Source organism: Amyelois transitella, chromosome 24, assembly GCF_032362555.1.
Source record: "Amyelois transitella isolate CPQ chromosome 24, ilAmyTran1.1, whole genome shotgun sequence".
NCBI classification, from domain to species: domain Eukaryota; kingdom Metazoa; phylum Arthropoda; class Insecta; order Lepidoptera; family Pyralidae; genus Amyelois; species Amyelois transitella.
The window spans coordinates 2,926,115-2,951,257 of NC_083527.1; the positions used below are offsets into that span (position 1 = coordinate 2,926,115).

The window sequence follows — 25,143 nt, forward strand, 5'->3', positions numbered from 1 at the left end:
AACTTAGCATGTATCTAATAAATTCTAGTTCTATACGTGAATTTGGGCCGTTATAATGATATATTTTGTATTTAAACCTTGTGCTAGATGTGAACGATCATCGGTTCAAGGATCTGAGATGGGCGGATATCGTGATTAGGGGATCCGCATTGCGTGGGTTTCATGTGAACTCACTAATTTATATGTGATCACCTACACAATGATTAGAATTTTGGTTAAAGTCAATAACAGATTGTTTTAACATATATGTATCATGAATAAGTGTAAGATGATACGATAATAATTAGGTACCTTCCATGTGTACCTTATCTAAGACCTTTTAGAAAGCCTTTTGAGAGTTAAGGTACCCCTACACTTTTGTGGTACCTTTTTTACTTTTTGTAGAAAACAAGGAAATCTTATAGTTTTGCCAAGTCTGTCTGTCTGGTCTGTCCGCGGTTTTACTCAGACACAATAAGTGGTATAAAGCTATAATTTGGTTTGGTTATGTAAATTAATAATGGCAACAAATGCGTGGAAAAGAATATAGTAAAGATATTTTTTGGGGTAACTCCCATACAAGTATTTTTTCTCCACTAATCCATTGCATTGTATTGTTGAATAAGTCTTTTAAAACGATTATGAGGATAAAACCACTATTTCCCGATTTAGGAAACCGTTTTTATAATTTGAGTTATAAAGTTATTTTTTGTTTGAGATAAGTTAAGTAGTAAATAAATATAAAACTTGTTTACACAGGACTTAATTTTATAGACTACAATGTTGGGTACCTATAAGCACTTATAAGGTACATGTGGTAAATGACCAACATGGATGATTTCACTTTTCCGCTTAAGTTTATTAAAAATATTAGTGCTATCAATGTCATTTTGATCTCTGTTGTCATTGTCAATGTTTTGTCATAATTTTAGTAAACAAAATATTTAAGAAAATGGCGAACGTCCCTTTTCTTGGGATTAAAACCCATGCCCAAAAAGTTTGTAGCCTTTATAAGAGGGCTTTACGCAATTTAGAAAATTATTACGATCAACGGTAAGTACAATTTTCATATATGATGATCCTGGGCCGCTTCCAGTACTAACCAAAAAAATTACGTAATATTCTGTTTTCAACACAACTCGAATGCAATTTATTAAATTCTGTTTTAATTTGTACATTGCAGAAAATTTATAAATATCGGTTTCATGCTGAAACTCTCCACAAGTTAATATATAAGGTCTTATATTTCCTTTTTCATATAGTATAATTGTTAATTCGAGTATCACTACTTAGTGTATCGTGTAGAAACTTTCTTTTTGGTAACCATTGCAAAACAATTTGTTTCTTTCCACTCCAAAACTATAGTTTTTTTTTTGTATACCTTGTAGTTAATTATTCATCTAAATTGTATTCATATACTTAGCTGTAATTTCCCAAAGTCCCTTACCTCGTCAGATTAAAACTCAAAATTAAACATATTTTCCAGACATGTATATCGTTACCAAGCCGTGCTGATGCGAGAGCGCTTTGATAAGAATGCAAAGCTCCAAGACATGTCCCTGGCTGCAAAACTGCTCCGAGAGGGTGAACAAGAGTTGTTCTTGATCCAGCATCCAATTCCTAGGAAATGTAATGTTATTTTAAACTATCTCATACATTATCATGGTGTTTGGTTATGTGTTGTATGGGAAGGACCCTGAGCTCATCTGTCTGGTTCATGTCTTGAATTTACATAAACTCCTGTTTGGTAATTTGACCATAATGGGAAAGAGTGTGGTTCTTTATTAAGTATTGGGGGCCAACAATAACAGAAAGGGAACCACTATTCAGGTCTAAATCATTATTTAGCACACAAAAAGTTAAATTTGTCCTAGTGCAACCAGGACTAGTTTGTTTATCATATTGACATCAACAGAAGAGAAGTATAATAAAGGTGTTACATCTTTTATCAGAGAACCTACATTCACCCCTCGCCTAGAAGTGAATGTCAGTTTAAGGTACTCTTGACTTGACTTTGCCAAGACATACATATCGAGAAAATATTATTTCAACATTTCAGTCGCAACAAGTGTTGGCGGTGTAGCCCACGAACGTGTTGTCCACCCTCCCGACTGGGTCTTGGACTATTGGCACCCATTGGAGAAGGCCCAGTACCCGGAGTACTTCAAGAGACGCGAGCAGAGAAAGAAGGAGTTTGTCGCCATGTGGGAGAAGCAGTATGGAAAGCCGGACCCCAAGGATTCACACCACTAAGCATAATTTATGTAGTTTATTGTATAATATAGAGAAATCGTTGTATTTCTGGTTTTTTATTTAATATTATTCAACTTGCCTTTATATTCCATTGATGGCTTCGCAAGTTGATAATCTCCAAAGATTGAAGCGACTATGCTTACATGATTAAAGATATTTTATATGCAAGTTACAGTTATTAGGTAGGTACCTAATAACTTATATATTATACCAAGTTTTTATCTCTCATGAGGTAAACATAGTGAACTGTGTGAAATTGACTAAAAGGCCACTATCAGCCGAATAACTTCATGCACACCGAAGATATGTACAATATGATGTAAAAAAAACGAATACTTATATATCTTGATCTCACTTTATTGTTACAACAATTCGTAGAAATATAGCTAAGGACAGACAAGTCTGACAATATTATGCAAAGACAGTTATAGAACTTCAACCATTGGTTGGTTGAACAACGAAATATAACACTTTGATATTTTAATGCTTCTTAGTGGAGTTAAGAAATTAAACTTCGTTGATTTGTTCCTTATAAATATTAATATATTAAAAATAATAGTTTTCGCTTATCAGCACAGCTAAGCCGAGTTCAAGCAACCAAATAGTTTCACTAATTTCAATTATAAAGGCTGAAATACCTAGTAGTGAAATCTTTGAAACTGTCAATAATATATTCAAACAAAACAATTCTTTTGCTAAAAATCATTAGGTACCTTAATTTTTTTGCTTTATAACGATTTGTACAGACAAAGTATTCAGATATTCAATATTCACACAAAAAATAGAATAACTTATTGAATACAGTCACACTATAATACCATTCCAATTTGTTTGACAGATTTTGAAGAGTTTGTCAAATTAGATTTAATTGAAAACAAGTTTGAAAAATAGTTATAAAATTATTAGGGTAAAATATTAACGCTGTAAGGTTCAAAATAATATAACTTTATTCTTAAGAAACTGAAAATATCTAATTATAACATCTGTTTTTTCCTTTTACTTTGTCATAAGTGTATTTTTCAATGAAGATAATCAATACTGTTTAGGTACCTTTATTTCAGTACCTAAACAAATTGACTATATTTAGTAATTTGAGTCAAGAATGTAAGAATAATGTTCTGATATGAAGTTTTAGAAAAATAATATTGATTAGCTTTAAAAATTATTAAGAAAAACAAAATGCTCACAATTTAAATACACATCATTGAGAACGTGTACTTAAAGAATCTCAACCTGGTCAGCACTAAATTATTCTCAAACTTTTTTAAACAATTTCCAACCAAGGAGGAAACTGTACATTCGATTTTTAAACACTCCACTACATATCCCTTGTTGCTGTCACCGTGTCACATTCCCCGCCAAATCGATTCAGTTCCCGCCAAGCGTGTGGCCGCGTCCCCAGTTGTGACCGCCGAAGACTGTGCCGCCGGGCCGCGTGGGGACTCTGGCTTGGGGCGCAGTGCCAAAACCACCCACGTACCGTGTGTCCGGGAATATTTGTTTCCTGCAGAAGATAAGAATGATACAATCAGCAGTTATGGTCAGCAATTAAATAAACTACATATATGTTTAGTTAAACTATTTTGATACATTGGTTCTTGATGGCTGTTCAATATAATATTCAACGTTAGTAGGTATGTTATACTTTTATTTTACTATCCATCCTAAAATTAGAAATTTCATCTTCCCTATCTCCCTCTTAGCTCTTACTCTTTGATCTTTCCCCAAAGATAACGAGAGAAGAAAAAAAGGGGATCATATTATGTATTATCAACTTCATAAATAAGGGCAATACTCTTGAAATTATTAGTTACAAAAAAGATACTAATCCTTTGCGGTTAATTTTCTTTTTTATATACATACTTATTATCGTCTATATGTATATAGAAGATAATAAAAAGTGTAATAAATTATACTTACAAGAATGCAGGAGGCGTCAACAATGAAGCACCACCAAACTCCTGAGGATACTTGAAGAGCAGGAAGAAGGCCATGTGACCAATCAGGATGCCCAGCAGTTCCATTACTCCACTGTAAAAAATAAATTGTCTCATTTTTACTTTTATGTAGTTGGCTGTAGAGATACATGCTCCCCAGTTTATATAAAGCAAAACGATAATTGGGTAATAATAAAAGGTAGAAAATCTTTAAATATCTTTTATAAAAAAAATCCATATGAGTACATATTATATTAAATTTTTGAATGTCTGTACTTAAAAGAAATTGTCAAAAATTTAACTTTATATTATGCCCAACAGAAAAAAATAGTGATTTTTAGAATAGATATTAGATAGTCCCCATACATACCAATAGTAGAATATTCATCTATTTTATCAACTCACCCCCCACTGATGACTAGGTTGAATGCCAGCAGCACCCAAGGTAGGTACATCGCCTTGAACCGGGTGCCGAACCAGAAGGAGACAATCACGTCCTTGTTCAGTTGGCACCACACATACAGAACGGAGAGAACCATGGGGTCCATTAAGATCTGGTGAAAACAGAAATGGATTTACATAACAGTTGTTTATTAAATCGATAATCTCTCACTGCTAGGCATAGTGTCCTCCTTCTGCTTGCAATACATATTTTAAGGTTTCTTTTAATAAGTACTTTTTCCCCTAAAAAGAACAACCGTAATGGAATATGCATACATTCCTCTAATGGAAGCTTGTATGCTTGTCTAGTAGTGAAGAAAAATATAGGATATATATATATCCCAGCTGCTTCTTTTCCCATGCAGATTGTAAAATTCAATCAAGGGAAAGGGTAATACTAAACATCTTTTTTTTTTTAAAAACAATGTAAATCTCAATTCCATCATCAAGCCATACATGCCCTTCCAATCTTTTCAAGATTCTACTCTACCCTATAAGGTAGAATATGATGAAATGTATTTAAACTTACTGGCAAATTAACCAAAAATCCAATGACTACACTGCAGACCCAGTTAAATAACAGCATGTAAAAGTAATCCGCTGGCTTGCCAGCAAACATGCCAGTCTCGAGTCTTTGGGAGTAGTTGTATAGGAAGTAGCAGTTTATAAGGAAATGGAAGCCCGTTGATGGATTGATTGGGTAGAAGAATAGGGCTGTGATCGGTCGCCATATCTGTGGAAATGATTAGTTATTTTTATATAGAAATTTCAACAAGTAGATAATTAACCATTGGCTGTAATGTTATTTTATAGTAAATAGATACCTATTTATTGCTATGTACATTTGGCATATACTGCAGAGAAATTATTGCATGTACTATTATTATTTTTTGAACACAAAAAATAACAACAATAGCAATAGCATAATGTCATTTAGGACTTAGTTATAAGATTCGTTCGAGCCAAGTAATTACATAAAGCTATAAAAAGGAATCTTTTGAATAAGTTGGAATTAGAAAAAGTACCTAAGTTTAGCACTGACCTGAAATTGGTTGATGAAGGGGTAGAAGTCCAAAACGAAATAGTAATAATTTATAAGTCCAAACCGGCCAATTAAACTAAGAGCTATTGTAAATGTAAGCCAATATCGTGTGAAGAATGGTACACTATAGTACCAGTCCCGAAATTCTGACATGATTATTAAATATTTGTTGACACTAGGATAAACAAGCTTCTTTGGGGGCTTCAAGCTACACTGAATTTAAACTGTACCACAGCAACAATATATTTTCATCACCTCACGAAAATGCTGAATAATGTTCACAATTATGAATCGAGCTTTAATTGAGGCAAGTACACGTGTCCTAAGAGAATTTGTCTAAAACAAGCAAACAAGACTGACGAACGAGCGCGAACGATTATTTTGACAGATAGATTTTGACATAAAAGTGGTGCCTACTAACATAGACCACAGTCCACAGGTTATTTCAGAATACATTTGTAAATATATAATAAAATAAAATATAAAATTAAAAAAAAATATTTGTAAAAAGATAACCGCCTCTAATTGATATCCTCCTTTTTTGCAGTCAGTTAAATTACTAAAACGTTATCCTAAGTGTAAAAAACGCTTTCCTGAAAACCACATTAAAATCGGTTTAGCGAAATGCGAGAACTACATTTTTGTGTAAGGAGGTTAAAAATACTGTGACATTGTTGTAATCCTTGCCCATAAAATAAAGAAAAAAATAAACTGTCTCTCACTGTCAATGTCAAAATAAGCAAATTAAACTAAAAGTCAAAGTCGAAATCGGTCGCCGGTGGGTCGATTTTTTTTGGTGCGCAATTTAAATAAATTTTATCTAAATAGGTAATAATGAGATTTTTAATAAGGCGAATATTTTCAATATCTGAAAAATTACGTGCACGACCAACTGTTATTAGAAATTATTCAAATGATGCACAAAAGAACGAAGAGAAGAAAGAAGAAGAAGTTCGTAAAAGTATGGTTATGTTTTTTAATTTCGATTATTTCTTAATTTATTATTTCGAATACCTATTTCATTTCATTTAATTTGAAAAGAAAAAGTAGTTTTAAATCAAGTTGAGTCTGATCGTAGCAATACAGGCAATTTTTATTGTTATTGCGTATGCCTTTCACAGTAAAATTAAATTTTCGTTTTCAGACATAGTCATAGAAAAATTCGATACTATTGTCACTCTAAATATCGACCGTCAGAAGTCTCGAAACAGTCTCGACATACCTACACTTAATGAATTGACGGTTGCTTTAGACACATTTGAAAAAGATGCTACTGCTAAAGTCTTGGTCATAAATGGAGAAGGTGGCTCATTCTGCTCGGGATTCGATGTCGATGAATTAGCAGATAAAGGATATAATCCATTGAAAGACGCTTCGGTAAGTTGAATGTGATAATTTCTCCTTATGAATCGGCATTATACAAGGATTGATTATAAGATTTATTGCTAGTTTTATTTAGCCGCTTTGTTCACGCACATTGTTAATACCGCCAATCCTACGGGAACAGTCATTTTCCGGAATTTAAGGTGTGCTACTTAGCACTACTATGGCTCAAGGTGCATTTAATGCAGCTTTTGTCCATGTTGGTGAAAAAGGCCCCATTGTTGACATTAAAGACTAAATGAAGCTTCATGCTGATGATACTGACTGAACAATACTATTGAACGGGCCGAGGATCTTTTAGGTCTAGTCTAAATAAAAACTGAATTTTGTTCAAGTTCAAGATACGTCTTGTCGTCGTCTCGTCTTAGTCGATTGTCCTTTTTTTCATTAGTCTGTCAGTTTTGGTCATCTAAATTGTCAAGTCAAAGAGTTGTTTGTCCATGGAGGCTGAACGGCCGCTACAACTATATTTTATAAATAGATAAATATCTAATCAGAACCAGTTATTTTCCATTATGTCCTGGCCAGGATGAAATCCTAGGACCCTCCATGTCACAGACAAGCACCACCACACCACACACAGAAGTGGTCAATATAAAATCTGTCTTTGACAAAATAGAGATCAAAAATTTCTATTTCAAATTGATGAATCATGTTGGTTGCCAGTGTTGTTTCTTCATTGTTTAATTGATGTTAATTTACTGCTAATACTAACCTTAGTATGTAATTAATATTTAATTTCTGTAATGTCTTCCCCTCACGGGGTATGGGAATAGCTTAACAATAGACTTGAAATTTAGATAGTGACAGATGCAAGCACATTGCCTAAAAAAGGAATCCAAAATTTATAACCTTTTCCTCTGAATTACAATCTGCGCGGAAAGAGAAGTAGCTGGCACAAGCATGTTAAAATATAGACGTGACTATGTATGTAAAAGTTTTAATTGTTGGCCTACTTATATTTTTTGTTACTTTCTTCGGCCGACCAATGTGCAACACATTAAACATATGACCTTGACAGCCCCGGTCCTATGGCACGCACGACGCCGACTGAAATCTATCGCTGCCCTGTTTCATCTTATATTAAAAAGCGCAACGGCCATAGTTTTTCTTAACTTTTTGATTTGTTGATCTAATTTTTTATAACCTTCCAGTCTCGCCTTCTGCGCCGTCCGCTGTGCGACAAACCAACAATAGCAGCTGTTTCCGGATACGCAGTGGCTGAAGGGTTCGAGCTGGCGCTGGCCTGCGACCTTCGGATTATAGAGGAAACTGCTGTGCTCGGTTGCCTGGGGCGGAGGTTTGGTTGGTGGATTATTTGGTTTGATATATATAGTCAGGTTTATATCCCCTGTGGGGTAGACAGAGCCACTAGTGTTAGAAAGACGCGTGGAATCCCGCGGGAACTCTGTTACAAAAAATAGCCTATGTGTAATTCTGGGTCTTCAGCTACCTACATACCAATTTCATTGTAATCGGTTCAGTGATTTTTGCGTGAAAGAGAAACAAACATCCATCCCGACATACTCACAAACTTTCGCATTTATAAATATTAGTAGGATATTAAACATCGTAAGCAAAGGTATTATTTAAGGGAAGACTTAAATCTTAACTAATATTATGAAAGAGAAAGTAGTTTGTTTGTTGTCTCTACAAACGTTATCAACTAAACCAATCTTTGGGAAGGATTCTGGTATTTTTCATCCCGGTGGAAACTATAGTTCCTGTAGTATTTGGAAAAAAACAGTATTCTTTTGGAGGTAGCGCTTGATTCGCACGAGCGAAGCTGCGGGTAAAAGCTAGTTTCATATAATTATGTTACACTACTGCTGGATTTTGTAATTTGGAATAGATCCAAACTACAAAATCATCTTTTTATAAGGTGTTATTATATACAGATAAAACGGTGTTTAAGAATTTGGATAAATTAGAAATAAACAAATGTAGCAATATAGATTTTATGCAAGACGCTTAAATAAGAGCATGGCAACATTTGCATACATTGAAGTTTTATTTTCATTTCAAATTTGTACATACGATTACGATGAAATCAATCTTCAAGAATCACCATCTTTTTTTATTAGGTACTAGCGACCCGCCCCGGCTTCGCACGGGTGCAAAATTATAAATGTTATTATACATAAAAACCTTCCTCTTGAATCACTCTACCTGTTACAAAAAACCGCATCAAAATCCGTTACGTAATTTTAATAAGATTCAAGCATACAGACAAACAGACTAAAATAGCTACTTTGTTTTATACTATGTAGTGATAAATAAATTTTCATTTTATGCAGGTGTGCCACAAGGTATGTTCGGCGCCCGTCGCCTAACTTCCCTCATCGGGCTCTCTCGCGCGTTAGATCTGCTGATGACCGGTAGGCTTATAAACGGCTCGGAAGCATATCAAATCGGACTAGGATGCAAGTTGACGGCTACTGGCACTGGTGAGTTTGTTGCAATATGTAGGCTTTTCTTACCGATACAAAAGCGTCGTGATTTATTTGTTTACGAGCTGTGCCCGTGACTTCGTCTGCGTGGAATAGTTATTTTGAGCATCATTAAAGCCCTCAAGGATGAATAATTTTCCCCGTTTTTTTTTTCACATTTTACATTATTTTTATGCTCCTGAAATTTAAAGCGTGATGTTATATAACCTAAAGCCTTTCTTGATAAATGGTCTATTCAACACAAAAATAATTTTTCAATTCAAACCAGTTCCTGAGATTAGCGCGTTCAAACAAACAAACTCTTCAGCTTTATAATATTAGTATAGATTAAACTTTATGCGCTTAAAATGGTTTTTTTTTTAAATTTATTCCAGCCCTAGGAGAATCAATAAAGCTGGCCAAATCCCTTGTGAAATTCCCACAAAACGCCCTCATCATGGACAAACTGGCCGCAGTCAACTCTCAGTTGAACCCCAACAGCGAGGAGAGTATGAGAGACGAGGCAGTCATGACCAGCCTACTCGGGAACGCTATTGAGGATATCAAGGAAGGAGCCAAGAAGTTTCAAGGAGGTGAGTCAAGATTATTTCATGATTATCACCTCTTGGCATTCATTCCTGTTATATCTTCACCTCTTCGTAGAGTAAGTGGATTAGATTGACTGCTAGCTGATACTCTGACGGCGAGGGAAAACATTGTAAGGAGTCCTGAACATTCCGTCAATTGGATGTGTTTTTTCTATTCTTAGATTGGATAATTGTGAAGTTGACGTTAATGTTGCGGAGGTCGGTTGGGGGTCGCTTTATCTTCAAAGGCGCTCCCCAGGCTCTACAGATAGCTGAGATTGGTAAAAATTAATCATATGCATACTATATCTTTATAAAGAGAGTTATGTGGATGAAGCGAAGTATGCAGAGATCGTGACAAGTGGAAAGAGGTAGTCTCTGCCTACCCCTCCGGGAAAGAGGCGTGATTTTATGTATGTATAAATTATTTATTTCAGGTATAGGGAAACACGGCAAGTTCTACAAACTGACAGAAGTACCTCTCAAGGATTGGGAGCTAGAAGAGACTTTAGAGGAAGTCCAAGTTAGCATACAGAAGAAAGACGATAAGAAGTCTTAATTTGAGCACAAAATGGCGGACTAGAATATGTTTTATAACCTAAAAATAGATATATAATGAATGTGTTTTGCGTATAGTTGAGCTGTGTATGTTAAAGTTGATTATTTATTGTGTTTTATGCTTTTGTTAACTATTAACATAATTTATAAACTGTACTAGTCTGTTTTTTTTTGTTCATTGTTTGATGACAGGATGCGACAACTCAAATATATCCAACTGAGCTCTCAACCATTAGCCATACGCCTGATGATATGGTGGGTCTGAAATTATACCATTGAAAGAAGTGTTGTTAAAAAAATATATTAAAACTGTTACTACTACTTTATAACTATATTAACTACTTACTTTATACATGTGAGCTCCTCGGGTGTATCACACACAGTTTTTTAACCGCTAATGTCCATGGAGTTTGGATAAAAGTTGATAACATCAAGTCCTATTACACAATTCAATTTCATTTAGTGCATAAGTATGTCTTTTGTTTTCTCCTCCACTTATTTTTGAGGTTAACTGAAGATTCGAGAAGTCATAGTACCTTATTTAGTATACTAGAGACTCGCCCTGACTTCGCACGGGTAGCATTTATTAGTTATAACCCCTCACTAGTCCAACTGAGTAAACTTTGCTCGGTTGGACTGACCACACTTATATCTTGAATCACTCGTATCTATTAAATACAAAAACTGCATCAAAATCCGTTGCGTTTAAAAGATCTAAGCATACATACAAAGGAATAGACGCGGGAAGCGACTTTGCTTAAGTGTAGTGATTAAAGTTCGTGAATAGCTTGTATTCACATTAAAATGTCCAACGTTCATTAGGTATGACTTTAGCCAGCGCGTTGTAAAAAATTGATTGGTTAAATATTTTCACTCTTCTTGAATCTAATGTTGCGAGTTGTCGCGTACTGTAGTTCTCTTTCTAAGACTGAATGTCCTACTAACATAAAGTCTAGTGACTGTGAGTGATTATATAAACAATATTAATTTTGTAATAACCACGAAAATCTGAATAGTACTTTATGTTAAGGGTGTTATTTTTACTCACTAGTAAAAGTGGTTCATATCGTATGAAAATCAACGAGATGTTGAAAAAAGCCGCCAATTTATAAAGGAAACCATACCTACCTACATATAGTTACGTCTATATTCCTAGCGGTCTACACAGAGTCAACGATCTTGCTCACGTTCAGCTGTATGGCTTTATGATGGAATTAAGATTTAAATAGTGACAGGTTGCTAGCCCATAGCCTTCAATAAAAATCCAAATTTATGAGTCTATCCCTTACTCGATTTTTGCGACATCCATAGGAAAGGTTCGTTAGTGCCGGGAACCACACGGCAAAGATATATAAAGTGATTAATACTCTTTTTAGCGTATCTAGTAGTGAGATAAAAATAATACCCCAACGTTCTTTGCGTTCCTGAGTACCTAATGTCTACTGTTTTGAATTGCACAAATAAAAAACAACCTTTCTAATAACAACATATCTTCCAAATTAAATTTTTAAAATAAAAGTTATCGTACAAATATTTGTTTTAATCCCAACCAACCTTTTACCAATAATCTGAAATTTATGCATTGGAACGCGCGTAAACAATCGCCGTTTGGCTTTTTATTATGACGTGAAAAGGGATAAGGTCATGGGGCCGGTAAAGCTCGCGTCTCATCATGCCCTGGCCGGGATTGTAACTGAATACCTCCAGTGTTACAGACAAGCGCACTACCGCTTCGCCACAGAGGCCGTCATATTTTGTACGGATGATTCGTTTATATATTTATGTATCCTACCTGTTATTGTATTTCTAGATTCTTCACGTGATAAAATAAAACGTGCGCCGTGTGGTTCCCGGCACCATTACAAAAAAGAATAGGACCACTCCATCTCTTTCCCACGGATGTCGTAAAAGGCGACTAAGGGATAGGCTTATAAACTTGGGATTCCTCTTTTAGGCGATAGGCTAGCAACCTGTCACTATTTGAATCTCAATTCTATCACTACGCCAAACAGCTGAGCGTGGCCTATCAGTCTTTTCAAGACTGGTGGCTCTGTCTACCCCGCTGGGGATATAGACGTGATCATATGTATGTATGTGTATGTATAAAATAAAACTGTTTGGTACAAATAATTATTTATTGAACCCCCTATTCCTGGATGCCCTTCTCTTCCTGATACTTATAATGCAGCTCGCTACAATCCTGGTTGGAGATGTTGACCCAGCCTTTATCGCTGATGTGGTAGACTCTGACGATGCCGCCGGAGTACGCGTCGCGGTGGGTCGCGTGGTAGATGGCGCGGCGGCCGAGTTCTGGAAATAAATTGTTCATACATCCATAATCTGGCCTTTATCCCTCATCATCTCTACTATAGGAAGACAGAGCTCACAATCTCACGTTCAGTTAACAAAATTTATTTTTAACCAACTTAATAAAAGAAGAAGGTACTCAACTCGACCCTATTTCTTATTTTTTTTTTTTATATTTTTATAGGTAGGTAATAGTTGGCATGCAGTAAAAAACTAGCCAAGTCTCGATGGAGTTGCTAATTTATCTCTTAAAAGTACTGATACCTAGACAAAGTCGTGCCAAGTCTAAGGTTCCTTACTGCAATTTCTTAATTATTATAGTTTATTTTATAAGACCGGCCGTCGAACATTTTTACATTCTAAAACTAACCTTGTGCCTCTAAATCAGTAAGATCCCACTTGTACCCTGAGTCGAGCACACCAAAAGCGTAGACTGAACCAGAGCCCACGGAGAATACCTTGCCGGGAGTCCTAGTGCCCTCGCTGTCTACATAATATAGCTGGCAACCCTGAAACGAAAATAACATTCTATTTCTATCATCCTAATGGTAGGCCAAGTTCAGACGTTCTTTATGAAGGGGTTTCATAAGAGAAGTCTAATGCAAACATTGACATGTGTTACTGTGACAAATAAAAGACTCCTTTCATTGGCATACCCTAAGCTGAAGGAGTATAAGGTTATTCGCAACAGACCAACTTTATTAAAATGCTTTTCTATTCAGAACCTAATGGTAGTAAATAATGGATGGAGCAAGTACAAAAAGAGGGCTGTATGATGTTGTGGTTGTATTCTTGCCTTTGAATCACAGGCCCTAATGACTAGCTTAATTAGTGTAATTTTTCAAGTAATTGTATTCTGTTAAAGCAATAAAGTCTCACCCTCTTATCAAAACCAGCCAGTATCATCATATTCAAAGATTCTTATAAAATCACCCTCTTTAGATTACCCACTCACTAGAACAGAGGTGAGTAATACAGGACTAAAGGAAAACTAAAGTATTTGTTAATGGAGTCAAAAAAGGATGCACTGTTAGAGAACAATCTAGCAGATTCAACGAAGATAACCAGAAAGTTTGTAAAGCTGTGGGTAGTGATGGGGTAGTTAAACTCACCCTTTTATCAAAACCAGCCAGCATCATCCCCATACTGAGTCCCATTCCCTTATAATTGTAGACCATGTTGGCCATCAGTTTGCTGGCGGCGGCCACGGAGATGCGTTCCCTGTTGCGGAGCTCATACAGCCGGCATTGTTTGGCGAGCACGCGGTCCCAGTACACGCAGTCTGCTGCGCCTCCGGCCAGAGTTCCTGGGGAATTTAGATACAAACATATATATCATGTCTTCATTGTCTACAGCTCTGAAACATAGTGGCAGAAGTTGCAATTGGGAACATGTAAAGATGACTAATTAAACACGTATTTAAGCCTTGGGGTAAACAGAAACAAAACACTTTTAGGACAAATTCTAGGCAGATAAATCTAAATGAACAAATATGGGTTTTGATTAATTTTGATATCCTTTAGCAATTCGCCTGAGTGCCATTCTTAACCATAGGAGGCCTTAACTATGCAATCAGCCTATTAAGAGGTACATTTACCAATAAGTCTAAAATTCTTAATTGCAAGTCACAGGTTAAAAAAATGTTACTTCTAAATAAGTAGGTTACACCCTGCATGGGCACTGTTGACAACAGTTAGATACCATTAAACTAAATTTGGAAATAAGTTTCTTTTATTATAATGTAAAAAACTTACCCAGCAAATAATCATTTATTTCAACAATTTTCTTCATCGACTGAGAGCCAATGAACTGACCACCAGTGGCACGGGAGTCTACGGCCAACAGGACTCCTCCCTAAAATCAGAAAATCTATAAGTAACTACTTTTAGTCTACATACTACAAGTAAACTGACTCGACTGAAATATCAGTACATTTGTGTCTGCTGTTCACATTTTTTTTTCTTCATTTGTATGATCATCAAGCTAAAATAAAAATTATTTATTTGTTCCAAACCTTATAGATATGTGTGTGTGTCAAGAAGCCCTTACAAATTATCATACATTAGTACATACTAACCTGGTAGCGAAAACCAAGAGTGGTAGTTCCGTGGTCGAATTCAATTTTGATTTCTTTGCCTGTCTCATCGTGAGTGTTGAATTTGGCTAAACTTTCTGCGGGCTGAAACAATACATAATCATGATTGCTGTAGATAAATTGATTGATTTGATTGATTGAAAATTGATATTTTAATAAAACCGTTTAATAAAAAGCTTCATATTAACCAAACTTACATTTGCAAAAGGAGGGATCGCTAGTTGGGCACTGTGTACAAAATTCTGGCTGTAGCCTACGACATCATTTTGGAATGATGCTAAAGAATCCATGGGCCTGAGGTTTATTTTCTCGTCGAGACGGCACAAATCCATTAAAGCCATTGTTAAAAATTGTATTTAATTAAATATTTCAAATAATTTTAGTAAAACTTGAAAGATGACAAGCGAAAACGAAAACGCCGACCGATGATTTGACAGTTTTGTTTTGACAGTTTCTTTTGTTATGCACAAAAGTGTTGCTAGTAATTTAACTTCATAAATAGGCTCATCTAAAAATACTAATTCCTTTAATTATAAAATGCACAGCCTTCTTATTTCCTAATTCTAAATATAATTAATCACGACAGGAGCGAGGTATGTACTAACATTTTATTTGTTTATGCACATTAAATTCTTTAATTGCAAATACTGCCATCTCTTATGCATATTGTGTATTATTTAGAATATTATGTACTTTTGCTACTCGATGCTAGATGGCGCTAGTTAAATTTAAGTTCATTGTTTGATAATTATAAAAATCCATTATCCCAAGCAACAGATTTTATTATCAGTAAGGCCAACCTTTTTCCACAGTTCTTAGTTTAGATATGAATCTACAGATTTTCCTATATATATTTCCTACGTTTTTTTTAGCAACAAGCGCTAAAAAGCTTATTTGTGTCCCTAATAAATAGGTACCCTAATAAGTAAGGAAGTAAGTATTTATTAGAAACGTATTAAAATGATACATACCTACATTATATTCACGTCCCCACCTCTTACGGGGTAGACAGAGTCAGCAGTCAAGAGTCAAAAGACTGAAAGGTCACGTTCAACTGTATGGCTTAATGGTGGAATATGGAAGACAGATTGTGACAGAATGTGGAAGACAGATTGGTAGCCCATCGTCTAAAAGAATTTTACAATTGACTTTTATGGCATGAATAATGTGTGCAAGAAAATACCTAAGATAAAATTCCTACATTCATAAAAAATAAACAAATGTTCTGCACAGTTGTTACGAGCTTCATCGATTAATAGTCTAATGAGATAACTATGCGGGCGAAATTATAAGTTGCAAAATTTTGAGAAATCGTCTAAAAGGTTTGAATTATAAAATTCACCGAATGAAATATATACTCAATAAATAGTAGAGGAGCTAAACCTATGATTACCGTTAGTCCGTGAGTCAGATCACAAATAATGTTTGGGACCGATAGGATCACATTGTAGTATTAATTTTTATTAGAGAACGAATTTATTAAAGGTTTTTTTTATTGAGAATGCGAATCATTTGCTATCAATAGTATAGTATAGTATGTTATAGCTATGTTTTTGCCTCTGGGCATGGGACAAATATTTAGGAAAGTTTAAATTTTATTATGAAAATTAAATTGTAAAAAGTCTAATAATGCCTGATCAACCTGTCGCTAATTATTAAGTCGTACGGTAAATTGTGGCCTTTCAGTCTATTATGTTGGCTCTAACTGCTGGCTTTGTCTACCCCGTGAGGGATAAAGACGTGATAATATGTACGTATGTGTATGAAGCAGTCCCTCTTCCTATTTTAATGTTTCTTATGAAATTATTTGTCTTCGACGTTTAACACTTTAAGATAGGACCACTCATCTCTCCCATGGACGTCGTAGAAGGCTAATGGGAATAAGAATGTGCCTATCCTATAAGTAAAGTGATTTTACCATGAACCAATATGATTTAGGTTTCCCTGCAAAGATTGCGGAGGTCAGATAGGAGAGTCTTCGTGTAAACACCTGACTCACCCAATTCAGGATCCTGGTCAAAGGCGCACCCCGGGCTCCTCTCCAGAGAAGTAGGTAAGTAATTGAGATTTATGTCAGGGGAAGAAATATAATATGGTACATTAATGAGCGCTCTATGCGAAATAGGAGCTCTATAATTGATCCCAAAAGTCTGTCATTATATCGATGCGAAATAGATAATGTGTAGGTAGTATTGTAGGTATATGTAGATCATTAACATAAATAATATTGGAAAGTTTGATAAGTATCAGATCAAGTCGAAATATAAGTAGATATCATGAGTAGGAGTAACTATGGTATCTGACTGCTTTATTTTAATGTTCTCACATTTCCATTAATCTAGACTGTTGGCTCTGTCTACCCAACAAGGGATATAGACGTGACCATATGTATGTATGTATGTACAGTTCCATGGGATTCTTCTTTTGAGCGATGGGCTAACAACCTGTCACCATTTGAATTTCGATTCTATCTTGAAGCCATACAGCTGAACGTGACCTCTCAGTCTTTACGAGATTGTTGGCTCTGTCTACCACGCCAGAAATATAGCCGTGAAAATACGTTTATACGTAAGTATATTTATAGTTCGTTGGAGATAGCCCTTTTGAAACTTCGTTAGGAGGCTATTTGCCTAATAAGGGGAAAGGCTATGGATTTGATATTCTTATTTTAAGCGATGGGCTAGCAACTTGTCACTATCTGATTTAAAATTCAATCATTAAATTGGACGTGTCTTTCTATTATTTTCGAGAATGTTGGCGCTGTTTACCCCGCCGCTGTTCAATTGCCTGAGTGTGAAGGTTTGCTCACGATGTTTTTTCTCACTGTAAGAGCAGGTTAGCGTTCAGACTAATGTATGTAAGTATACTTACTTACAAAACTTAGAAAAAAGTCACTGAAGTAGAATTTGACCTTTGTTCACGCTTTTGATCCGATCCACCTTACTTACCTACTATACAAACTTTGATGATATAAATACTTACGGTCTAGACAGAGCCAATAAGGCTAAGGTAGTTACAGGACTCGAAGACTACGTTAAGTTCGATGGTTTCACGAAACTAACCACTTCTACCGCAATAAAATTAGCCCAAATTTCAAGTTTAACAGTGAAATATACTGTGCCTATCAATTATTTAGTCCGTTTAAAAAATAAACTGAGCCACAGACGCCCACAGCAGACAAATTCCCAAATCGTGAATTGAAATAAGAGGAAAGTCACGATTCCAGCCAAAGTACCAAAGTGCATATTAACTAAGCTAGCCGACGAAATGATAGCCCAAAAACTCATAATTGCAACTTATAGAGGCAGCCTGTTACACCGAGGCGTAAGATTTGAACAAAGTGTAAAAATCTGCTCTCACAGCGAACATTTCAAACGTAGAATCGGACTTACACCTAAGAGTGTTAAGCCGATTTTTATGATTTCAATGACTTTAAAAAGAAAGAAAAGAAGAAATAAGTGTAATAATTTCTTATAAAAATATTTATACACAAAAATTGTAGTCAACTTGCAAGTAAACAGCTTTTGTTGGTGGAAAAAATTGAGTTCTATTCTTTCTGTGCATCTCTTACTGTACTTGCTGGTAAGTCTCAAACTTATTTTGCTCTGATTGGAATATGGGTCTAAATATTTCATACTTTAGTCTCTTTCTAACATGTATTCCTCTTAAAATTTTAATTGTAGAAAATAATTGACGGCAGAACTGAGTATTCCTGAAAGCGACTGGTCATTTAAGAGAAAAACTGGCAGCAGCATTACACACGTGACGCCGTTTTTACGCGATAATCTATTGCTGTCCCGTTTCACGTCATAATAAAAATCGAAACAGCGATAGTTTCGTGCGCGAAAAAAACTGCTTAATCGCTTATCTGACTGCACTAGATGTTCTGCCAGTGCACTAGAAAGTCATGACGAAAGACTTATAGTGAGGAAAGCTATGACCACTTTATCGTGATCACGACCGCCCTGCCAAGAGCGTAGCGACAAAGAAGAAAAAATATGTCAAGAAAAGAAGTGTCGGTGTGACTGCATGGCGACTTATTAGCGCATTCCGAGCGGAAACCTTACAATTTATCAGTTTAGGCCGCCCTGCATTAGCCCTGGGTTCCCAAAGGAATCGTAAAGATTGTCACGCGATGTCTTGACGTGACGTGCGTGATTTGACGTGATCGGCCCTGTCGCCTGACGTATGCATTTGATTTTTTAAATTAGGGTACGTCTTAAGCAGTGTTAGTCTCGGGTTGAGTCTGGAGTGGAATAAGTCTCACGCTTATTCTAATTTCACAACTATTTATATATTTAAAAGTAAGACTTTGTGACTACCGCGCAGTTTGAAAAGTCAATTAAGGTAAATAAAAAAATTATGAACATATTACACAATAGAGACTACAATAAATAATATAAATAAATAAATATAAATAAATATATACGGGACAAATTACACAGATTGAGTTAGCCTCGAAGTAAGTTCGAGACTTGTGTTACGAGATACTAACTCAACGCTACTATATTTTAGTATAAATACTTATATAGATAAACATCCAAGACTCAGGCCAATCAGAAAAAGTTCTTTTCTCATCATGCCCTGGCCGGGATTCGAACCCGGGACCCCCGGTGTCACAGACAAGCGTATTACCGCTGCGCCACAGAGGCCGTCACAATCACAGAAGTCTACCCAAATAGTGATTTGGATAGCTTCCTTTGTTAATTTTTTTCTTCTTAATAGAGACTTTGAATAATTAATTCAGCAGTTAGTTGAAGTTACAACATAAAAGGCTTTTTTTTAGGATGTTTAATTTCCTTGATTTATACGCTGGCGTACTTTAGTTGCATCCTATACCTGGTGACTTGATTACAGAAGTCCGGGCAGGCCCTGGTATGTTAATGGCATCAATTTAGACAAATTTGACACCAAAATTGTTAAATTGCGTTCAACGGCACTATGCCGTGTTATGTAGTGATTTACTGAAACTGTGATTTTATCGTTTCGTGATCACAATGAATTTATTTATATGTATGTTACACAAGCTTAAGTCCGCGGCTTCGCTTTATACATATAATCTCGTCATTATCCCTTTCGGGGTAGACAGAGCCAACAGCGATGAAATTTGAAACCGTACATTACACTATTTATTCAGCTGCCATAACAGCTCGACCACCACCGCCTATATGTATAATACTAAGTACCTATTATATAATACTAATCCCTAAAGGGACATAGAGAAAATTCGTTTGTTAATGTTTCCTTCATAACGATTATGATAAGGAAATTTAATTGTAATGTCAAGTTCAGTGGAAATATGACTTAGAGCTATTTATGCATAACTTAGACGTTTATATAATAGCTTCAGTATAAAATTAACTGGATCGTAATCTTGTGTCTTGGCTATTGCATTAGAAGAGTGCGGATATACATATGTTTTGTTATAGGTAAGAGTGGGACACATGATGATGATGTTACTTGATGTGAAATACGGTGTAGTGCTGCACGCTCCTTATTAATATTCGAAAATAAAGAATGTTGCCATTTGCCCGCAGGGACGGGAGTTTTTGAGATAGGGATGTAGATTTCTAACTGGAATCACTATTTATATCGATATCTCTCATATTATGGTACCTATGACGAAAACTTCGGCACAACAGATTTAACATAAGTGGCGTTATAATATGACTCATATTATGTGACTTGTTCTGAAGCCAGAGTTTCGGCTGGGACCACAATCCTGAATTAGGTTAGTCAGTTTTTTATACAAAACAAATCCTGCCTCACCTTAAGGCGAACATAATTTCGGTAATGAGTCATCCAGTTTCCTGAAAATTTGAAATTTTCCTGAAAATACCCGTATTCACCGTAAATTGGTAGATAATCAATCGTCCTAATGTACATTTCAATAAAAGTAGAGTCATTAGTATATGAGAGCGACGTGGTGGGATTTAAAGCTGGATTTACACCATGAACTCTTTTTCTAATCTTTTAGGCAACAGTTAGACCACCGACGTTCTACACATAGCATTCTCGATAAACTTATATAAATTTATCGACACCTCCCATCACTACATCACTGGCCAGCAGTCTCGATGGTGAGCGATAGTAGTGGTCGCGCCGCGGGCCGAGTACGCGCCACCCTTTCATTTTCTAATTATACAACTGGCAACACCGAGAGGCCCGTGCGCGACCGCTCGTAACTTCTTCAATTTTGAATTTAGAATTACGGAGCATTATGGTCTTGTCTGCGGAGGTGGACGATTCGCAATTTTGCTCAGAGAACGGTTGTCTTTTTTTTAACAACTCGTCCACTGCGTAAAAACTTGCCACATATAGTGTACATAAAGCTTAAAATTATAATAGGATAGACGAAGAGCACTGAAATTAAATGTCCGATGCTGTAAAGAAACAATAGGGTTGGATAGAGGTCACTGATTTGAAATTAGGTAGGTACTAATATAAGTACGTAAACTTCCCACTACAAATGACTGGAGACGCTAGAAATTTTTATAAAGACGACCTCAGAGAAGAAGAAGAAGGGTAGGCAACTAGATTATAAGTGGTTAGACTAAGACCACCTCATGTACATCTGAATTAAACCTAAGTTTCTATGTGAAATTCTAATTTTATATTTATACAGTACCAAATACAAAAGTAGTCTCAAGTTGTTTCACATACTTTTTATGCTGAAACGTAATGGCGGATTCATATTAATAAATAGCTTCTTATTTTGTCGGACTTCAATGTCTAAAGATGCCTGAAGGGCCGGATGGGACAGCGGACGGCAGACCAGGAGACGGGACCACTGTTATAAAGAAAATAATAAAAAAATTACGTGTTGGAAATATGTAGATGTAAATTTTGAAAAGATACTTTACAATGATAATTAATATGATAATTATTTTTGTTTTATATAGGTTACTCGTGTCATTTTTAAAGACACTATTAGTACTATACTTACTTAACAATTATAAAATCTACTAAGTAAGTATATTATTCTGAAAAACTTCGAGTGATACATTCATTTACATTTTTTAAATTTGAGACTTGTCTTCTTCTTAGTCGAACACTCTTGTCAGAGTGGTCGTGGTTGCGCAGACGAGGTACACGGAGTGGTGTTCGGCGGGTCGTATTCTTTCCCGAGGACTGTTCTCTCAGTAATGTGCTTCCATTTCAGCCGGTTACAGACGTTGCGAGTACTCTAGACTATGGTATGGTCTATCATGGTCCAGTACACTCGAGACTTGTGCTAGGGGATAAACTGAGGGAAACTATATTATATGAACATCTACAGAAATCTAAGAATATTGTTCCGATTCGATTCCGACCAATCAGTAAAGCTTGCTTTTCTCATTTCATTCCACCATGACCTGCAGGGAAATGGAGCAATACTATAAAAACACAATTCACTGCGCCAAACAGGCCACATGCTCTTAAACAATTTGTGATAATTCATAGGCCGTTTCGATGAATTATCATAATTTTTCTTCAAATTCGAATTATCACTACTAGATAATAGTGGTAATCCGAATTTAAAGACTTTTACTGCTTAAGTGGCAAAACGTCTATACACTTTTGATTTGTTTCTTTTATAACTATGTACTATTTTCTTGTTACTGTGTAAATTTTTATGCAATAACGATATTACAAACAAACAAATACTTTTCAATTATCTCCTTACATTTTTTTTCCTTTTAAGTCCATGAGAGCATTAGGCAGGTGAAGATAAATAAAACCAAAAGAAAGGCATTGCCCGCCAGCGAAACAATAAACACTTTGACGTTGCAAAACGAGAGAGTTGGATCGGGGTTTGATCGGCGACTTATATCCTAAAGTGCGACTATTTAAAACTATTAACGGTGGCAATTCACGCAAATTAAGATTATTATATACGTACATACACATGATAACGTCTACATCCTTTGCGGGGTAGACAGAGCCAACAGTCTTGAAAAGACTGATATGCCAAGTTCTCGCTTTTTGGCTTGATGATAGAGTTGAGATTCAAATAGTGACGGGTTGCTAGTCCATCGCTTAAAAGAAGAATCCGAAATTTATAAACCTGTCCCTTAGTCGACTTTTACGACATCCATGGGAAAGAGAAGGAGTGGTCCTTTTTTTGTTATTGGTGCCGGAAAAACAATACACAGAAGAAGTACAATGACTCTGAACTTTTTCTCTTATGGTAATGTAAAACATCATGAAACCTGTATATGAATTAGAACTGTTAAATATTTGCACAATCCTCCAGTCCAGACGTAGGATTGGTAGTTAACATAGGTCAGGTTCCCCTGCCAATGTTGTGGAGAGTATCAGATAGGAGTTACCCAGATATTATACCTGTACTTTAAACTGTACTGGTTGCCAGCCCATCACCTGTTCAGAAAGACTTTCTTACTAAATTACATATGTGACTATCTATTTTAATATATTTATTGCATATTTTATCTATGATCGCTCAGTAAATCTATGCCCTTAGGTTCCAAAGAGCAACGCGCTTCAGAACTGACCTTCTCAGTGAAAACTCAATCTATGGCTTGATTAATTGTCTAAAACAACTATAATTAAACATTTAATCACTCTGCCTTTAAAGTAATGGCCGTATTGTTACATCGGAATGATGACAGGTGGCGCCCAGAGCGTTGTTGGATATTATTCAAATATCGATGAAGACTAGCAACAAATTAATATTGTATTGTTGTAACTTAGCTCAATTGTTTCGACAACGATTCCAATTTTCAAAGTTATAACAAAAAATTTTTTTTTTCAATTTTTGTCTGTCTGTTCGTCTGGTTTGTCTGGTCGTTATAACTTTGAAACTACTCAAAAGACACTTTAAAACTACATCTGACACCGAATCTATCTATTGGAATTAATATCCACTGGAGCCGCACACAATAAGTGAACACTAAAAGCATATTTTTTTACATCGGATATTGACATATTTTTTGACGGGTTTTATGTACGTCTGTGGTCGATCGGGAAGGTGCCCGGTTAAAATGCGTGATGCGTAGACAGGCACGGGTTCAAATACCACCTCGGCCATGTACCAATGAATATTTTAGAAGTTATGTACTTTAGTTAGTATACTAACCGATACTCTTACGGTGAAGCAAAACATCGTTAGCAAACTTGTACATTCAGGCAACTCAATTTGTAACCATGATCGATCCAATACGAGTAAGGTTTACCTGCAAAGGTTGCGGAGGTCAGATGAAAGTCGCTTCGTGTAAAAATCTGACAATCCAGGATCCATGGTCCAGGATCCAGGGGTGACAATGCAACCAGGACTAAAGCCAAGAGGAAGAAGATTCTTTGGAGGAAAATAAAAGTCCCTGAGCATTATGAAACACCTCCATCGCCTGATCAACCTAAGAACTAAACTAAAGAATAATATTTTTTACAGCTATATATAGGTACATTGATAACATCGATACATATAAAAAAAGCATGTGTAATTTATCTTAAGCCTCAGGTGCAGCTAACCATGTGAAGGATATTACATGTCACAAACAAGTTCTAAGCTAAAGACATCCTGTGATTTTGACATCAAAAAGCGCGGGCGAAAATTCAACCGTAGACAATTTTGCGCGCGAAAGATCACTATCTCATCTGTGGTTCGGTCACGTGACCCGCCCTCTGGCGGTCACGTGACTATGTTTGCATAGGGATAGGCCCTTTATTAACTTCGTGTAGGCATACTCACAGTCAAGAACTTATATGCTAGTGTAGTATGGTAGGGTTTTAACAAATCGATTCAATAGGGCAGCGAACCGTACTTCATGGTAACATACCTTCATGGTTGATAGGTATATCTATGAGAAAGGAAAATACCAACACAAATATAATATATGTATATAGTCGTACTTTAGCCTGTAATCTATTATATCTAAGTATATTAAGTAACATAATTATTATTCATATTTTTTTACAGTTATCGCACCACCCGTACAGTACATACATCTCAGTTTGGTCCAAAGGTTCCACTGGCAGACAATGCCTTGTGGCATAACGTAAGTCCATCTGTTGTACATTTTACGTGCATAAAGTATAAATAAATAATTACATTTTAATGAAATTCTTATGTTGTTGCACAATTAAATTATATGCAAGTTTTCTCACGTTATATCTTTAAAACTACACAACG

The 25,143-nt window shown here is 35.8% G+C and overlaps 4 protein-coding genes across 4 annotated transcripts; 2 read left to right on the forward strand and 2 right to left on the reverse strand.

The window, feature by feature from the left end:
* Window positions 1-874: 874 nt before the first annotated feature.
* LOC106135894 (NADH dehydrogenase [ubiquinone] 1 beta subcomplex subunit 9) lies at window positions 875-2,277 on the forward strand. The gene is made up of 3 exons (XM_013336296.2): window positions 875-1,032; window positions 1,466-1,608; window positions 2,039-2,277. The coding sequence occupies exons 1-3, from the start codon at window positions 932-934 to the stop codon at window positions 2,230-2,232; spliced, it is 438 nt and encodes a 145-aa protein (XP_013191750.1). The 5' UTR covers window positions 875-931; the 3' UTR covers window positions 2,233-2,277.
* A 291-nt stretch (window positions 2,278-2,568) lies between these two features.
* On the reverse strand, window positions 2,569-6,033 carry LOC106135864 (derlin-1). The gene is made up of 5 exons (XM_013336261.2): window positions 5,653-6,033; window positions 5,140-5,343; window positions 4,575-4,723; window positions 4,153-4,263; window positions 2,569-3,736 (listed from the first exon to the last, which is right to left on the reverse strand). Exons 1-5 carry the CDS (start codon window positions 5,803-5,805, stop codon window positions 3,601-3,603), a joined length of 753 nt encoding a protein of 250 aa, XP_013191715.1. The 5' UTR covers window positions 5,806-6,033; the 3' UTR covers window positions 2,569-3,600.
* A 381-nt stretch (window positions 6,034-6,414) lies between these two features.
* On the forward strand, window positions 6,415-10,765 carry LOC106135865 (probable enoyl-CoA hydratase). Its single transcript, XM_013336262.2, has 6 exons — window positions 6,415-6,613; window positions 6,797-7,029; window positions 8,190-8,340; window positions 9,333-9,482; window positions 9,860-10,057; window positions 10,489-10,765. The coding sequence occupies exons 1-6, from the start codon at window positions 6,487-6,489 to the stop codon at window positions 10,608-10,610; spliced, it is 981 nt and encodes a 326-aa protein (XP_013191716.1). The 5' UTR covers window positions 6,415-6,486; the 3' UTR covers window positions 10,611-10,765.
* Window positions 10,766-12,725: 1,960 nt separating this feature from the next.
* On the reverse strand, window positions 12,726-15,454 carry LOC106135884 (proteasome subunit beta type-5). Its single transcript, XM_013336285.2, has 6 exons — window positions 15,209-15,454; window positions 14,994-15,095; window positions 14,671-14,770; window positions 14,029-14,222; window positions 13,287-13,425; window positions 12,726-12,919 (listed from the first exon to the last, which is right to left on the reverse strand). The coding sequence occupies exons 1-6, from the start codon at window positions 15,350-15,352 to the stop codon at window positions 12,756-12,758; spliced, it is 843 nt and encodes a 280-aa protein (XP_013191739.1). The 5' UTR covers window positions 15,353-15,454; the 3' UTR covers window positions 12,726-12,755.
* Window positions 15,455-25,143: the final 9,689 nt, after the last annotated feature.

Coding starts and splice junctions, on each gene's coding strand:
- LOC106135894 (XM_013336296.2), top strand. CDS start 932: ATGGCGAACGTCCCTTTTCTTGGGATTAAAACCCATGCCCAAAAAGTT. Junction 1,033..1,465: donor GAAAATTATTACGATCAACG/GTAAGTACAATT, acceptor CATATTTTCCAG/ACATGTATATCGTTACCAAG. Junction 1,609..2,038: donor GCATCCAATTCCTAGGAAAT/GTAATGTTATTT, acceptor TCAACATTTCAG/TCGCAACAAGTGTTGGCGGT.
- LOC106135864 (XM_013336261.2), bottom strand. CDS start 5,805: ATGTCAGAATTTCGGGACTGGTACTATAGTGTACCATTCTTCACACGA. Junction 4,264..4,574: donor AACCTAGTCATCAGTGGGGG/GTGAGTTGATAA, acceptor TATTTTTTACAG/TGGAGTAATGGAACTGCTGG. Junction 3,737..4,152: donor TTGACGCCTCCTGCATTCTT/GTAAGTATAATT, acceptor TATCTTCTGCAG/GAAACAAATATTCCCGGACA.
- LOC106135865 (XM_013336262.2), top strand. CDS start 6,487: ATGAGATTTTTAATAAGGCGAATATTTTCAATATCTGAAAAATTACGT. Junction 7,030..8,189: donor ATCCATTGAAAGACGCTTCG/GTAAGTTGAATG, acceptor ATAACCTTCCAG/TCTCGCCTTCTGCGCCGTCC. Junction 10,058..10,488: donor AGCCAAGAAGTTTCAAGGAG/GTGAGTCAAGAT, acceptor TATTTATTTCAG/GTATAGGGAAACACGGCAAG.
- LOC106135884 (XM_013336285.2), bottom strand. CDS start 15,352: ATGGCTTTAATGGATTTGTGCCGTCTCGACGAGAAAATAAACCTCAGG. Junction 14,771..14,993: donor CTCTTGGTTTTCGCTACCAG/GTTAGTATGTAC, acceptor TTCTGATTTTAG/GGAGGAGTCCTGTTGGCCGT. Junction 12,920..13,286: donor TACTGATTTAGAGGCACAAG/GTTAGTTTTAGA, acceptor ATTTATTTCCAG/AACTCGGCCGCCGCGCCATC.